A 14,810-nucleotide genomic window follows, 5' to 3' on the forward strand; every position below is an offset into this window, starting at 1 on the left:
AAAGATAATACGACTCGATACAATCGGCAACGACCTAGGCGACGAATAAAGCATCACGATTGGAACATGGAACTGCAAGTCGCTAGGCTTCGCAGGTTGCGACAGGATAATCTACGATGAATTACATCCCCGCAACTTCGACGTCGTAGCGCTGCAGGAAATCTGCTGGACAGGACAGAAAGTGTGGAAAAGCGGGCATCGAGCGGCTACCTTCTACCAAAGCTGTGGCACCACCAACGAGCTGGGAACCGGCTTCATAGTGCTGGGAAAAATGCGCCAACGCGTGATTGGGTGGCAGCCAATCAACGCAAGGATGTGCAAGCTGAGGATAAAAGGCCGTTTCTTCAACTATAGCATCATCAACGTGCACTGCCCATACGAAGGGAGACCCGACGACGAGAAAGAAGCGTTCTATGCGCAGACATACGATGGATGCCCACTGCGGGACGTCAAAATCGTCATCGGTGACATGAACGCTCAGGTAGGAAGGGAGGAAATGTATAGACCGGTCATCGGACCGGATAGTCTGCATACCGTATCGAACGACAACGGCCAACGATGCATTAACTTTGCAGCCTCCCGCGGAATGGTAGTCCGAAGCACTTTCTTCCCTCGCAAGAATATCCACAAGGTCACATGGAAATCACCTAATCAAGTAACGGAAAACCAAATCGACCACGTTCTAATCGACGGTAAATTATTCTCCGACATCACGAGCATACGCACTTACCGCTGTGCGAATATTGAATCCGACCACTACCTCGTTGCAGTATGTCTGCGCTCAAAACTCTCGACGGTGTACAACACGCGTCGGAGTCGTCCGCCGCGGCTTAACATTGAGCGGCTACAAGACGGTAGACTAGCCCAAGAATACGCGCAGCAGCTGGAAGTGGCACTCCCAACGGAAGAGCAGCTAGGCGCAGCGTCTCTTGAAGATGGCTGGAGAGATATTCGATCCGCCATTGGAAGCACCGCAACCGCTGCACTAGGCACGGTGGCTCCGGATCAGAGAAACGACTGGTATGACGGCGAATGTGAGCAGTTAGTTGAGGAGAAGAATGCAGCATGGGCGAGATTGCTGCAACACCGCACGAGGGCGAACGAGCCACGATACAAACGGGCGCGGAACAGACAAAACTCGATTTTCCGGAGGAGAAAGCGCCAGCAGGAGTATCGAGACCGTGAAGAGACGGAGAAACTGTACCGCGCTAATAACGCACGAAAATTCTATGAGAAGTTGAACCGTTCACGTAAGGACCACGTACCACAGCCCGATATGTGTAAGGACATAGACGGGAACCTTCTTACAAACGAGCGTGAGGTGATCCAAAGGTTGTGGCAGCACTACGAAGAGCACCTGAATGGCTATATGGCAGACAACGGTGGCGGTATGGTAATGAACCTAGGAGCACGAGCGCAGGACATGCGACTTCCGGCTCCGAACCTCCAGGAAATCCAGGAGGAGATCGGCCGGCTGAAAAACAACAAAACCCCTGGAGTTGACCAACTACCAGGAGAGCTGTTTAAACACGGTTATCATTTTGGTTACCATTTTTGCATTCGTATATCATGGAGCTAGCACGATGATACTTTTATGCCCAGGGAAGTCGAGACAATTTCCAATCCAAAAATTGCCTAGACAGGCACCGAGAATCGAACCCAGCCACCCTCAGCATGGTCTTGCTTTGTAGCCGCGCGTCTTACCACACGCAGGTTCGAGACCATACGAAGAGAAATATCAGCTTTGAGCGCGGAGAACATAGTCGGTGAGATGTGTCGCGATGAAGCCACTTGGGATGTCGTCAAAAATGTAGTATCGCACATTCTTACGGAGTTGCAAAGAACTTGGAGACGGGACCACCGATCGAATTGACAGCGACCACTCGAAGATAGGGAGAGAGTGATACCGTCGGGGAACTTCTTGTCGCAGAAGGATAGATCCGCCGCCGGGGACTATCCGGGTAGTCCGCGACTAAGCTGGGAGCTTAATGGCTCAAGGTTATGGATTATCAATCTCAGAATAACTTTCGCCGCCGGGGAGGTGCGTCGGTGTAAGCTAGATCCACCGTCGGGGACTAAGCCGAGTAGACCGTGACGCGTAAGAGTACCGGTTTCGGGTCATCGGGGCGCCATTGAACCGGATGCTATGCCCCACCGGAATCTCTGGATAGACTTCGGCACTCGACCGGTCACTCGCTGAAGTGAGAAAGGACTGAAAATTGGAGAAGACAAATTAGATGTTAAGAATAGTTCAGGCTACGCAACAGCCTTCCACGGAAGCGGGTCATCGGTTTCGAGGGAAAATCCTTCGCCGGGAACTCCCTGGCGGAGTAGGATAGATCCGCCGCCGGGGATCATCTGAGTAGTCCGCGACTGAACTGGGAGCTAAATGGACGTCAACTTTAAAATATGGTGATGAATGGCACGAGAATGTAGTTAAAGGACTATGATTAGGCCTATATCAGGCTGGGAACTGAATGGCTCATAGACAAGGGAGAACAAATCCGGGGGAGATTCCGCCGCAGGGATTTTTTTTTGTTCGTCGGTTTAGGCCGGGGACTATGCCGAGTAGATCGCAACGCGTTGAAGGGCCGGTTCGGGTCGTTGAGGCACCATTGAACCACCTGAAATCTTTGGACCGACTTCGGCACTCGTCCGGTAACCCGTTGACGTGAGAAAGTGCATAGGACTTGCTGACCAGGTGTAATAGTAGTGTTGATATCGAAATAGTCTTCCACGGATGCGGGTCGAAGGTTTCGGGGGAGCTTCCGCCATCGGGGATTATCTGAGTAGAGTGCAACCACGTTGAGAGCTAAATGGCTCGAAAAGTAGATGGCGCTGCATGGCACGAGGAAAAGATAAAGGGCTCAAGACTTTTGTGTGCTTACTGGTACAAACCAAAAGGCTTAGAAGTAAATAGAACATCGAAGAGAGGCGCCGTGAAACGTGCCATTTTGGGAGGAGTACATTAGTACTGCCTATCCCCCAGAAATGATACTAGAAGTAGGGTGACCATATGGTATCCTAAAGGAGGACATGCCCTCCTTATTCATTCAAAAATAGATGTCCTCCTTTTACGCTAAAATGTCCTCCTTTTTGAAAATGTTGAAAAAAACAGTTGCATGAATAACTATTGCTGAAAAAAAATCTGGTCTAACAAACAAGAATACAACAGAAGTCCATTCTGTAACAGAACATTGTACACATTTGCGTTTCTGGTTTTAATTCTGAAATATTTTCCATTAAATTTTTGAATATAATCAAAGTAAATATAGAAAACGAAATTCGTGAGTTACAGTAATACAGGTGTCAAAAATATCAGAAGCATCGGAATTTGAGAAATCGATTAGGAAAAAGAATGCAAATGCTTCTCAAAAAATTTCAACGAGTAAATACCCATCAAATTGTTTTTTAAACGAATTGCACGGTATGCTTCTTGAATATGTGAGGCAAAGGGCAGCCGCCTTGCCATGCCTAGAATGGAATAGTAACCTAAAACTAATCTGAACAGTTTTGAGCTTCTTTAGACAAAATCTAAACAGTTTAGAATTTGTTTAATTGAAACAGTTAACGGTATCATTCTTATGCACATGCCTTAAATTGCGATTCTCAATGGCATTCAAGAAAAAACGCTGGATAACTAAGTATCTTGTATTCGATCCCTATAGAACCTAATGCTCGGTTAGTTGGCAATTTTTGCAATGAAGTGCCTATTCAGAATTGTAAACAATGTTATTTTTCTTGTTAGAATTCGCTGAAAATGTCAGCATAATAATATTGAACATCGGAGACGAGCCAGCCTTGGGCTGAAAGTCTCTTTAATAAAGACACAAAAAAAAAAAAAAAAAAAAAAAAAAAAAAAAAAAAAAAAAAAAAATTTTGAACATTTGTTCACTACTGACTTTAAAATTAATTGAAGCTAAAATCTATCCATTAATAGATGTTGCTGGTAGTTTATAATTAGAAAGTGCTTTATGTAGACTATAATGAGAGTCAGAAACGTTCCATCTGGAGTTAATAAAATGGTCTGTTGTGTTAATAAATAGAAGAAGATGTTGTATTTGCCTCGACTTACAAAACTTCCTCCAATAAACTTTAGTGTACTCAAATCTAACAAATATAATATTCTCAATCATATTAAAACTAAAAATCGATTGATATTTTTAATGTCCTTCTTTTTCAACCAAATGTCCTCCTTTTCCGCTCATTTAGGGTAAATTGTCCTTTTTTGGGAATGGTCAGCCTAACTAGAAGGTAGTCCCGGGGGGTTCAGGGTATTAGGGGAGAGGGTAACTCAAGCAACCTTCTGTTACTTGGGCGGGTTTAGTGGGTCCGGCGGTTCGGCCTTCTGCCTAACGCGTCAACCCCACTCCCTGAGTGATAATTTTAGGTGTATGTATGCAGATTTGCCTTCATCCCTCTATAAAAAAAAATAAAATAAAAAATAAAAAATAAAATAAAAAAACGCACACACGTGGGGCGATGGCCCCTACATAGCGGTCTCCAGAGATGCTGGAGAGGATCATCGCGGGGCTCTTCCCACGTCATAACCCAAGTCCCTGGCCTCACTTTGTGGAGCTGCCAGGGGCCAGGGTGGCGCGGAGGTCTATGGCGAGTTGACTGCAGCCCAGGTCTATGAAGAGTTGGAGTTGACTGCAGCCCACTCTATCGCAATTGTGGAGGAATGGATGAGTTCCAGGAAGTTAGAACTGGCTCACCACAAGACTGAGGTGGTTGTTGTTAACAATCGAAAGTCGGAGCAACAATCGGTGATAAGGGCAGGCAACTGCGCGGTCACCTCTGAACGCTCCATCAAACTCTAGAGGGTAATGATCGACGATAAGCTCACCTTTGGTAGCCACGTCAATTACGCCTGCAAGCGTACCTCCACAGCTATAGTGGCATTGTCCCGGATGATGTCCAATAATTCTGCGGTTTATGCCAGCAAGCGCAAGCTTCTGGCTAGTGTCGCTCTGTCCATACTGAGGTATGGGGGATCGGCTTGGGGCACGGCCCTGCGTACTAACTGCTATAGAACGAAGTTAGAAAGTACGTATAGGCTCATATGCCTAAGAGTTGCGAGCGCGTACCGTACCGAGTCGCATGATGCACTTTGCGTCATCACCTGTATGATGCCTATTGACATCGTTATCGGTGAAGACATAGAGTGCTTCGAAATGCGCGGCACGAGAGGCATCCGTAGGGCTGTCAGGTTGGCCTCAATGGTCAAATGGCAGCGTGCGTGGGACAGTTCAGGGTAGATGGACACATAGGTTGATACCTGTTGATACCGGAGATAGGTACGTGGGTCAAGAGGCGCCATGGGGAAATCACTTTCCACCTGACCCAGGTCCTTACAGGCCATGGTTGCTTCAGACAGTACCTACACCGGTTCGGAGGTTTAGAGGAAACGGCGGAACACGTGTTGTTCGTGTGCCCACGTTTTCGCACAATGCGTGACCACATGCTTGCCACATGTGGTCTCTGGACACTACCCAGGACAACCGGAGGATGTGTAAAGATGAAGTTGGCTGGAACGCCGTTTTATCGGCTATCGTCCAAATCATCTCGGAGCTACACAGAAGGTGGCGCGTGGACCCAAGGAATGGCTAGTTCAGGCGCAAATAAGAGGTGGTCCAAGGGATCGGAGTCGGCTTCATGGGTCATACCGGTGGTCATGCTCTGTGGTCGAACTCGATCCTTTTATCGAACAAGTGGCCGCGCAAACACCAAGAACAACATGGTATCGTCGCTTTCGCGGCGTCGGTCAACCGGGCGGGTTCCGAGCCCGAGGACGGAAAGGAGTCCTCGTCAAGGCTGGGGCAGGCGTAGGCACCTCGTCGGCAAGTCCCTCTGTGTGTTGGCAAATAGGCCCTGTCGCAGAGAGGTTAATTTGGGGTGCACGCGGCATTATTATTCTTGATACCAGTCGTGCAGAGGAAAGCAGGCGCGAAGTCGACCCTTCCCACCTTCCGAGGACATAGGGCGTGGTAAGGCCACCTGGAAAGCCGGCAACACGCTGGCACGATACCATGGTGTTCTTCTAAATGCTGCAAGGACACGCAGCTTATCTCGAGGTTGCGTTGTGCACTGGCCCCCCTTTGAAGCATTACTTTCTGGTTGTACCGAAAGGACGATGGGCTTGGCGGCAATGGAAACGGTTTGGTAGTCCTCTGCCGTAATCTGGAAAAGTGACGTAACCGCCATTTCACAACATGCATGTTTTCTATTTTTCTGTTAAAGAGCTCGATTAGTAGTATGTACTCGTTAACACCATTTTTGAAAAATGGCGTATACGTCACTTTTTCAGATTACGGCAGTCCTGCCTCCCTCGTTTGCTGTTGGAGGTGGTCCCTAACCCCGCACTTCCTAGACAACCCAGGATGTCTGTTGAGCAGATTCCCCCTCCATTGCTTAGGAAGAAAAATAAAACACACACAGACATCACATCACCATATGGGTCTCCGGGCCTCCTATAAAAAGTTCATTTTTGAAGCGAACATATAGCCTTTACGTATACTTATGCGGTAAGGCGCGCGGCTATAAAGCAAGACCATGCTGAGGGTGGCTGGGTTCGATTCCCGGTGCCGGTCTAGGCAATTTTCGGATTGGAAATTGTCTCGACTTCCCTGGGCATAAAAGTATCATCGTGTTAGCCTCATGATATACGAATGCAAAAATGGTAACTTGGCTTAGAAACCTCGCAGTTAATAACTGTGGAAGTGATTAATGAACACTAAGCTGCGAGGCGGCTCTGTCCCAGTGTGCGGATGTAATGCCAATGAGAAGAAGAAGAAGAAGTATACTTATGGGCCAAACACAATGTATACGTTTGCATCATTAGTATACGAGAAAGGCAAAAATCCACAAATATCCCTTTTTACCCTTCTTACACCCTAAGAGGGGTATAAAGATCCCTTGAAAAATCGACTTTTTATCCGAGGCTCGGAGACCCAAGTCGTATATCAACTAAGCTGGACAAATTGAGCACATGTATGTGTGTGTATGTGCTTGTGTGCGTTACAAAAAAATGTCACATCAAGATCTCAGCCGTCTGTGAACCGTTTTGCATGATTTTATTTTAAACGAAAGTTATGGCTTTGCTATTGAACGCAATGATTTTTTTTTGCAATCGGACATTTAGTTTCAGAGATATTCGTGAAATACGAATCTAAGGTGCATTTTCAGAAAACTAACAAAATAATGTCACATAATGATCTCAGCCGTCGGTGATTTGCACGCTTTCATTTTTATACGAAAGCTATGGCTTCGCGATAGAACCCATTAATTTTTTTTGTTATCAGATATTGGGTTCCAAAGATATCTGTGAAATGCGAACGTTGTAAGCTATTTAAAGTGGTCTATAAGATAAAGCATATGTTAGTTAAGAAAATCAGTGAAATTGTCCAGTTGCCTTACTGAAGAAACGTTCAATACAATGAAGCACGAATGTTTGGAGTAATTGTTACAGGAAACTTACTCCTAAATTGTATGATTATGCAGCGGAAAGAAGAATAAAGTTGGATAAAAGCTGTTCCTACATTTGTAATACCTTTTCTGAACCATCGAAACTTGATGATCTCGCCGTTGCACATAGGAGTACGCAGTGTAAAAGCATGGCTAAAACTATGTTAATCATTTTCTCGTCTGTAAATGCATTCAAAATAAACAGCAAAGTGTATTTTTTGGTTTTTATGCTCTTTGCATTCATAGCAGTGTAGTATGGCAAATGGCGGCGTCAGTTATTGTTATTTAATAAAGCCCCACTTGACGCAAGCACGCTGTCTTTGAGAACTTCAGCGTGCTTGCAACGAGTGGTGCCCACCGCTGGATCCGTCATTGAGTATAATCTTTCTTATGTTAATTTTTATTATTTCATTATTATCATTTACTGAATGTTTGGCCTCCCTCTTTTTGGAAGCGAAACAAAATTTTTGTGAGCTTTGTCGCTCAAAACCCAGATTCTTTCTTTTTTTATCTAGCTTTTTTAGCAAACTTGACTATATTAAAATACAAACAAGTCAAGATTGCGTGAGGATGCGTGAAATGTTTTTTGTGGAGCTTATTAAGGAAACTACAATCTTTCCCACGCTGACAATTTTGTTGCTTGGACGGGTGTGGAACCTAATCAAAAGTTTTATTTTGTAAAACATATTATTGTAAAAAAGGTAGAAAAAAGCTAGCAAATAAAATCATGATTATGGATCACCTGAAAATGGTTTCAGATCGAATCATGCTTGGAAACGTTTTGCATACCCTCATCATTGATACCTATATTGATTTTCATCTTCACATTCACTAAAAACCAAGAAAAACACAAAAAAACGTGAACATTTTTTCATTCACAATTGCGATTACACTATTGGAATTATGGTGAAGTTCTGACAGTCAGCATTGCTTATAAGTAAACAATATTGTTTCAAAAATCCCTTGGCCAATTAGTATTACGTATTAGTATTAGTAAACGACACACGGCAAATGCTGGGTAAAGCGTACCATTGGTACTTCGCGTACCTGAAGGAATAAAATAGACCCCATCTCGCGGTCCTTAGCCTCTTACCCAGCAACTCCTATCCCTACCTCCCCGCGGTGCTGGCCGGGATACGAGCAACCTTAGGGAAGATCGGGTAACAAACCCCGGTGGGAACTATGGTCGTATGCTCTTCGGAGGTGCAAATCTTATTGAGCGTCTGTTCTCCATGTCAGGATCGGCTCACAACAGCGTCTGTTCTCCATGTTAGGGGCGGCTGATCATCGTCCGAGTGCCAGCGAGGGACTTTAAGTGAAACTGTGCACCATGGTCCACCGGAAATAAGGAGGAATGGTCCTCCGGAAATTTAGGGGGTTTGGTGTCAGGCCCTGCAAGCCAGCCTTTAAAAAATCATAAGCAACGAACAATCAACAAGAGAGTACGGACCGGAACCATCGGCGAAGACCACTGCGACGAAAAGGGACTAGCGATTGGAAACTCGGTTCGTGGAACTGCAAATCTCTCAACTTCATCGGGAGCACACGCATACTCGCCGATGTGCTCAAGGACCGTGGATTCGGCATCGTAGCGCTGCAGGAGGTTTGTTGGAAGGGATCAATGGTGCGAACGTTTAGAGGTAATCATACCATCTACCAGAGCTGCGGCAACACACACGAGCTGGGAACAGCTTTCATAGTGATGGGCGATATGCAAAGGCGCGTGATCGGGTGGTGGCCGATCAATGAAAGAATGTGCAGGTTGAGGATCAAAGGCCGGTTCTTCAACTTCAGCATAATCAACGTCCATAGCCCACACTCCGGAAGCACTGATGATGATAAGGACGCATTCTACGCGCAGCTGGAACGTGAGTACGACAGCTGCCCAAGACACGACGTCAAAATCATCATAGGAGATTTGAACGCTCAGGTTGGCCAAGAGGAGGAGTTTAGACCGACTATTGGAAAGTTCAGCGCTCACCGGCTGACGAACGAAAACGGCCTACGACTAATTGATTTCGCCGCCTCCAAGAATATGGCCATTCGTAGCACCTACTTCCAACACAGCCTCCCGTATCGGTACACCTGGAGATCACCACTGCAGACAGAATCACAAATCGACCACGTTCTGATTGATGGACGGCACTTCTCCGACATTATCGACGTCAGGACATATCGTGGCGCTAACATCGACTCTGACCACTATCTGGTGATGGTTAAACTGCGCCCAAAACTATCCGTCATCAACAATGTTCGGTACCGACGACCGCCGCGGTACGACCTAGAGCGACTGAAGCAACCTGATGTCGCCACTGCATACGCGCAGCATCTCGAGGCAGCGTTGCCGGAAGAGGGTGAGCTCGATGGGGCCCTCTTGAGGACTGCTGGAGTACAGTTAAAGCAGCCATTAACGACGCAGCGGAGAACAACGTCGGGTATATGGGTCGAGTTCGACGGAACGATTGGTTCGACGAAGAGTGCAGACAGATTCTGGAGGAGAAGGACGCAGCGCGGGCGGTTGCGCTGCAGCAAGGTACCCGGCAGAACGTGGAACGTTATAGACGGAAGCGGAGACAGCAGACCCGCCTTTTCAGGAGAAGAAACGCCGCCTGGAAGAAGCGGAGTGCGAGGAGATGGAACAGCTGTGCCGTTCTCAAGATACACGCAAGTTCTATCAGAAGCTCAACGCATCCCGCAAAGGCTTCGTGCCGCGAGCCGAAATGTGCCGGGATAAGGATGGGAGCATCTTGACGGACGAACGTGTGGTGATCGAAAGGTGGAAGCAGCACTACGAGGAACATCTGAATGGCGCTGAGAGTACAGGCAGTGAAAGTCAAGGCAGCGGAGGAGATGACTACGTCAGTTCAGCGGACGATGGAAGCCAACCAGCCCCCACCTTGAGGGAAGTTAAGGATGCCATTCAACAGCTAAAGACCAATAAATCAGCTGGTAAGGATGGTATCGGAGCTGAGCTCATCAAGATGGGCCCGGAAAAGCTGGCCACTTGCCTGCACAAACTGATAGTCAGAATCTGGAAAAACGAACAGCTACCGGAGGAGTGGAAGGAAGGGGTTATATGCCCCATCTACAAGAAAGGCGACAAACTGGAGTGTGAGAACTTTCGAGCGATCACCATCCTTAATGCCGCCTACAAAGTGATATCCCAGATCATCTTCCGTCGTCTATCACCATTAGTGAGTGAGTTCGTAGGAAGTTATCAAGCCGGCTTCGTTGACGGCCGCTCGACAACGGACCAGATCCTTACTGTACGGCAAATCCTTCAAAAATGCCGTGAATACCAGGTCCCAACGCACCATATGTTCGTTAATTTCAAGGCGGCATACGACAGTATAGACCGCGTAGAGCTATGGAAAATGATGGACGAGAACAGCTTCCCTGGGAAGCTTACCAGACTGACCAAAGCAACGGTGGATGGAGTGCCAAACTCTGTGAAGATTTCGGGCGAACACTCCAGTTCGTTCGAATCGCGCCGGGGCTAAGACAAGGTGATGAACTTTTGTGCCTGTTGTTCAACATTGCGCTAGAAGGTATCATGCGGAGAGCCGGGTGTAACAGCCGGGGTACGATTTTCAACAGATCCAGTCAATTTATTTGTTTCGCGGATGACATGGACATTGTCGGCCGAACATTTGCAAAGGTGGCAGAACTGTACACCCGCCTGAAATGTGAAGCAACAAAAGTTGGACTGGTGGTTAATGCGTCAAAGACAAAGTACATGCTTGTGACCGGAACCGAGCGCGACAGGGCCCGCCTGAGAAGCAATGTTACGATAGACGGGGATACCTTCGAGGTAGTCGAGGAACTCGTCTACCTTGGATCCTTGCTAACGGCTGATAAAAATGTTAGTCATGAAATACGAAGGCGCATCATCTGTGGAAGTCGGGCCTACTACGGGCTCCAGAAGATACTGCGATCGAAAAAGATTCGCCACCGCACCAAATGTGTCATGTACACTAATAAGACCGGTTGTCCTCTACGGACATGAAACATGGACAATGCTTGAGGAGGACTTGCAAGCACTCGGAGTATTCGAGAGACGGGTGCTTAGGAGCATCTTTGGCGCTGTGCAAGAAGATGGCGTGTGGCGTCGAACCCAGTATCCAGAAGGTAGCTAAAGCCGGAAGGGTACGATGGGCAGCACATGTTGAGGAGGACAAGAATGCCGGACAGCAACCCTGCAAAGATGGTGTTCGCTTCCGATCCGGCAGGTACGAGACGGCGTGGAGCGCAGCGAGCGAGATAGGCAGACCAGGTGCAAAACGACTTCGCCTAAGCCTAAGAACAGCCTAAGAACAGATTTATATTTTTTTGATTTCTTGTATGGGTGGCTAATGGGGGATCAAGTGTCCCCATATTGAGGCAATAACTTCAAATCCAAATATCCCAAAACTCCTTTCAGCGATTTCTTAGCAATTTTTAATTTATGTAATAACGGTTAATATTTTACTGATCAACATAGAAGAAAAAGTTCATAATTCAAAAAACTTTCAAAATTATTTGGGAAAAAAGAGAAAAAAAAGCTTGATTCTAGTATCACATTACGACCATCTCAAGTATGGATTTGTAGTGGAGGAACAGCTTTGTCGGAACTTTGGTACCACGTAACACGATTTAAGATTGCTTTTTAACAAATTGTATTAGATAAGATTAAAAGTTGAAAAAAAATAATAAAAAAAAAATAAATAAACGGTTGTAAACCTTAACATATGTAACTTCAAAATTATAAGTAAAGCCGAATTTCAACTAAACCAACTTCAATTGACTATTGTAAAAATTTTTTAGGTTGCCAAAATGCGGTTTTTATTCTAATTACCCTACGAAATTATTGTTAATCATCCCTAATAATAATAATAATATGAAGCGCACTAGTGTCACAATGAACGTTGGCGATCTTGTCCCATATGGCGAACTTACTCTACTTTCCCCTATTTTTAGTTATATAAGCGCATTGTTCACCTCCAATGTTTGTTGGGAACCAAATAGGAAATGATAGAAATAATGGGAAAAATAAGTTCATCTGAATTCCAAAGGTGTTGATTTGAATTTCAAAGTGAAATTGGTCTGAATATACAGGAGAAACTCTTCTGAATTTACAAGAGTTTCTTGAGTTCCCAAGGGAAATTGTGTAGATGACCATTAATTTAAATAAGAAATTTATTCATAGCAATTTCAAATGAGGTTTTCGGCAAGAAATATATGGGAAATTGCAAAAATTACATCAAATGGAAAATTTGTTCCGGAATTGGTTTGAAGCCCATATTGAGTCATGAATCGCAGCATACTTGATATGCAACAGAACAATTCCACAGAATATTACTAGATCAACATTTGAAAAGGGCGTAACAGCCAAAATTTATTCCTTCTGATTCTTCATCTACATATAAAGCTATATATATGGACAAAGAATCTGAAGGTATAAATTTTGGCTGTTACGCCCTTTTCAAATGTTGGTCTAGTATACGATTGAAACACCTCTTAGTGTTTTTTCAGTTAATTTACTCGATTACTTTGATTGCTATTAAAATAGTTTTGTTCAGTGTTGGATTTGTATTTATTTATGATTTTATTTGTGTTGAGAAATATGGGCACGTAATCATAGGTGGCATCGATATGTAATGTGATTCTTAAGTCTTGTTAGATGTCTGCGCGCGCCACATCAAGTTATCACAGCCATCTATGATTGCATGCGTACACAAGCCACTACTTCAGAATAAAAGAAAACATGTAAAAAAAAAACCGTAACACATTTTATGACAGTCAAAATAAAATTATTTTATATCATAATTCCCATTTTGAATTCAATCTGCTGATGTGCCAATCATTTCTATTCGTTGGAAACTGGTTAACAAGCAGATAACGAATAACCATCGCCTATTCTGAAAAAAATGACATTATCTATTTTTGCGATGCCACATTGCAATCAATAATCCATAAAACATAATTAGATTTAACCGAAGGACAACCACATTAGCCATTAGACATGCTGCTACACAGGAGTAGAAAAATACAATACTCACTGATCGGATGCTTGCACGGGTTGCTCACGAACATCTCCTGAAAGTAGGGACTGCAGATTGCCAGCACAATTTTGTGCGCCTTCAGCAGCTTCCCGTCGCAGGCAATGGTCACATCGACCAGGTCACCCCGATCGTACAGGTTCTGAAACCCGGTGGCAATATTATCCGCAAAATTGTTCCAACACAATGCAAACTCATCCATTTCGGGGCTTGCTCCGCTAGGGCACTTTTCACGAAATTTCCGTTACTTTTAAGGAACCGATATCCTTCTCGATTAACAAAGCGGGTTCACTCTCACACTACTCAGAATATACACGAAACTACTCGCACACGTCCACTACCGGCTGGAAATCACTTAAGACTGATTTCGTTCCGCAGGATTTTAAGCAGCGCAGGGGCACGCTGCTAAGCTGGTGAAGACGTCGACGTCTTCGTCCGTCGATTCGGTCGCCGGTGACGAATCCTTATCAGTACCAGCGGTTATCATTTTGTTGTATGTATATGGTTTCGGGTAGAGATCGTCGTCGCTGCGTGTTCGAAGCAGTTCGATGAATGGTACCTGAACCATTCAGTGGCTCTAAGTAGCCCAGGCTGGATGGTTGAGGGAACAGATGCAACGTGAACGTATTTTGGAAAGTATTTTTCAAGGATAAAATCTGAAAACCGATATGAAAAAGGCAATAATTTATGGGCTTGTAGATAACTAAATGTGAGTAATATGAAACCTTTCTCCCAGCGCCCTTTTGATTGTAGGCACAATTTCTCTATCACGTACGAAAATCGAAGGAAAAGCACTGGCTGATGATAAGGACGAAAGAAAAACCAAAACAAAGTGAAAAGTGATATCACTTTGGTTCACGCAAAGGCGCGGGTGGTTGGGCAGGTGCATCGGGTGCATCACTGCATCGAGCTGACGTTACTGCAGCAAGGTTGCCGAAAATTTATTTTGTTCTGTATTATTGTTATCGCGCCGGATAAGATGATTAACGATAATTCAACAGTAACTATAGAATATTAGGATAATAAAAAATTAAAAATAATTTTCTACGCTGAGTCTGACAATTTGTTGATGCAAGCCATCTATCTAAATATATAATATTTAAGAACAAATATTTTTGTAGTGCCTAATTTGGTCAATCCTGAAAAATGCATATTTTCCAAAAACTATCGATCATTTATTTCCACAGCGACGAATCGTAAGAGATATATCTCCTGTTACAGCTCGCAAATTGCGTTAGTTTTGGAGAAACTGGCCAAATTAGGAACATGGCCAAAATTGGTACAGTTGTAAAAAGAAATAAGAAA

General features: G+C 44.9%; 1 protein-coding gene across 4 annotated transcripts in view; it reads right to left on the reverse strand.

Annotated features, from left to right (window-relative positions):
- LOC134207681 (protein abrupt) overlaps positions 1-14,475 on the reverse strand; it is a 59,673-nt gene extending 45,198 nt beyond the window's left edge. The window contains exons 1-2 of one of the 4 annotated variants that reach the window (XM_062683478.1): positions 14,231-14,463; positions 13,506-14,161 (exon numbers count right to left, since the gene is read on the reverse strand). In XM_062683478.1, coding sequence (XP_062539462.1) covers positions 13,506-13,707 — 202 coding nt within the window. In that variant the 5' untranslated portion in view covers positions 13,708-14,161; positions 14,231-14,463. Of the gene's footprint in view, positions 1-13,505; positions 14,162-14,230 lie in introns of all 4 variants that reach the window. The other 3 variants (XM_062683479.1, XM_062683477.1, XM_062683476.1) reach the window with 3 other exon arrangements.
- Between the last annotated feature and the right edge of the window lie 335 nt (positions 14,476-14,810).

This window comes from Armigeres subalbatus, chromosome 1, assembly GCF_024139115.2.
Source record: "Armigeres subalbatus isolate Guangzhou_Male chromosome 1, GZ_Asu_2, whole genome shotgun sequence".
NCBI classification, from domain to species: domain Eukaryota; kingdom Metazoa; phylum Arthropoda; class Insecta; order Diptera; family Culicidae; genus Armigeres; species Armigeres subalbatus.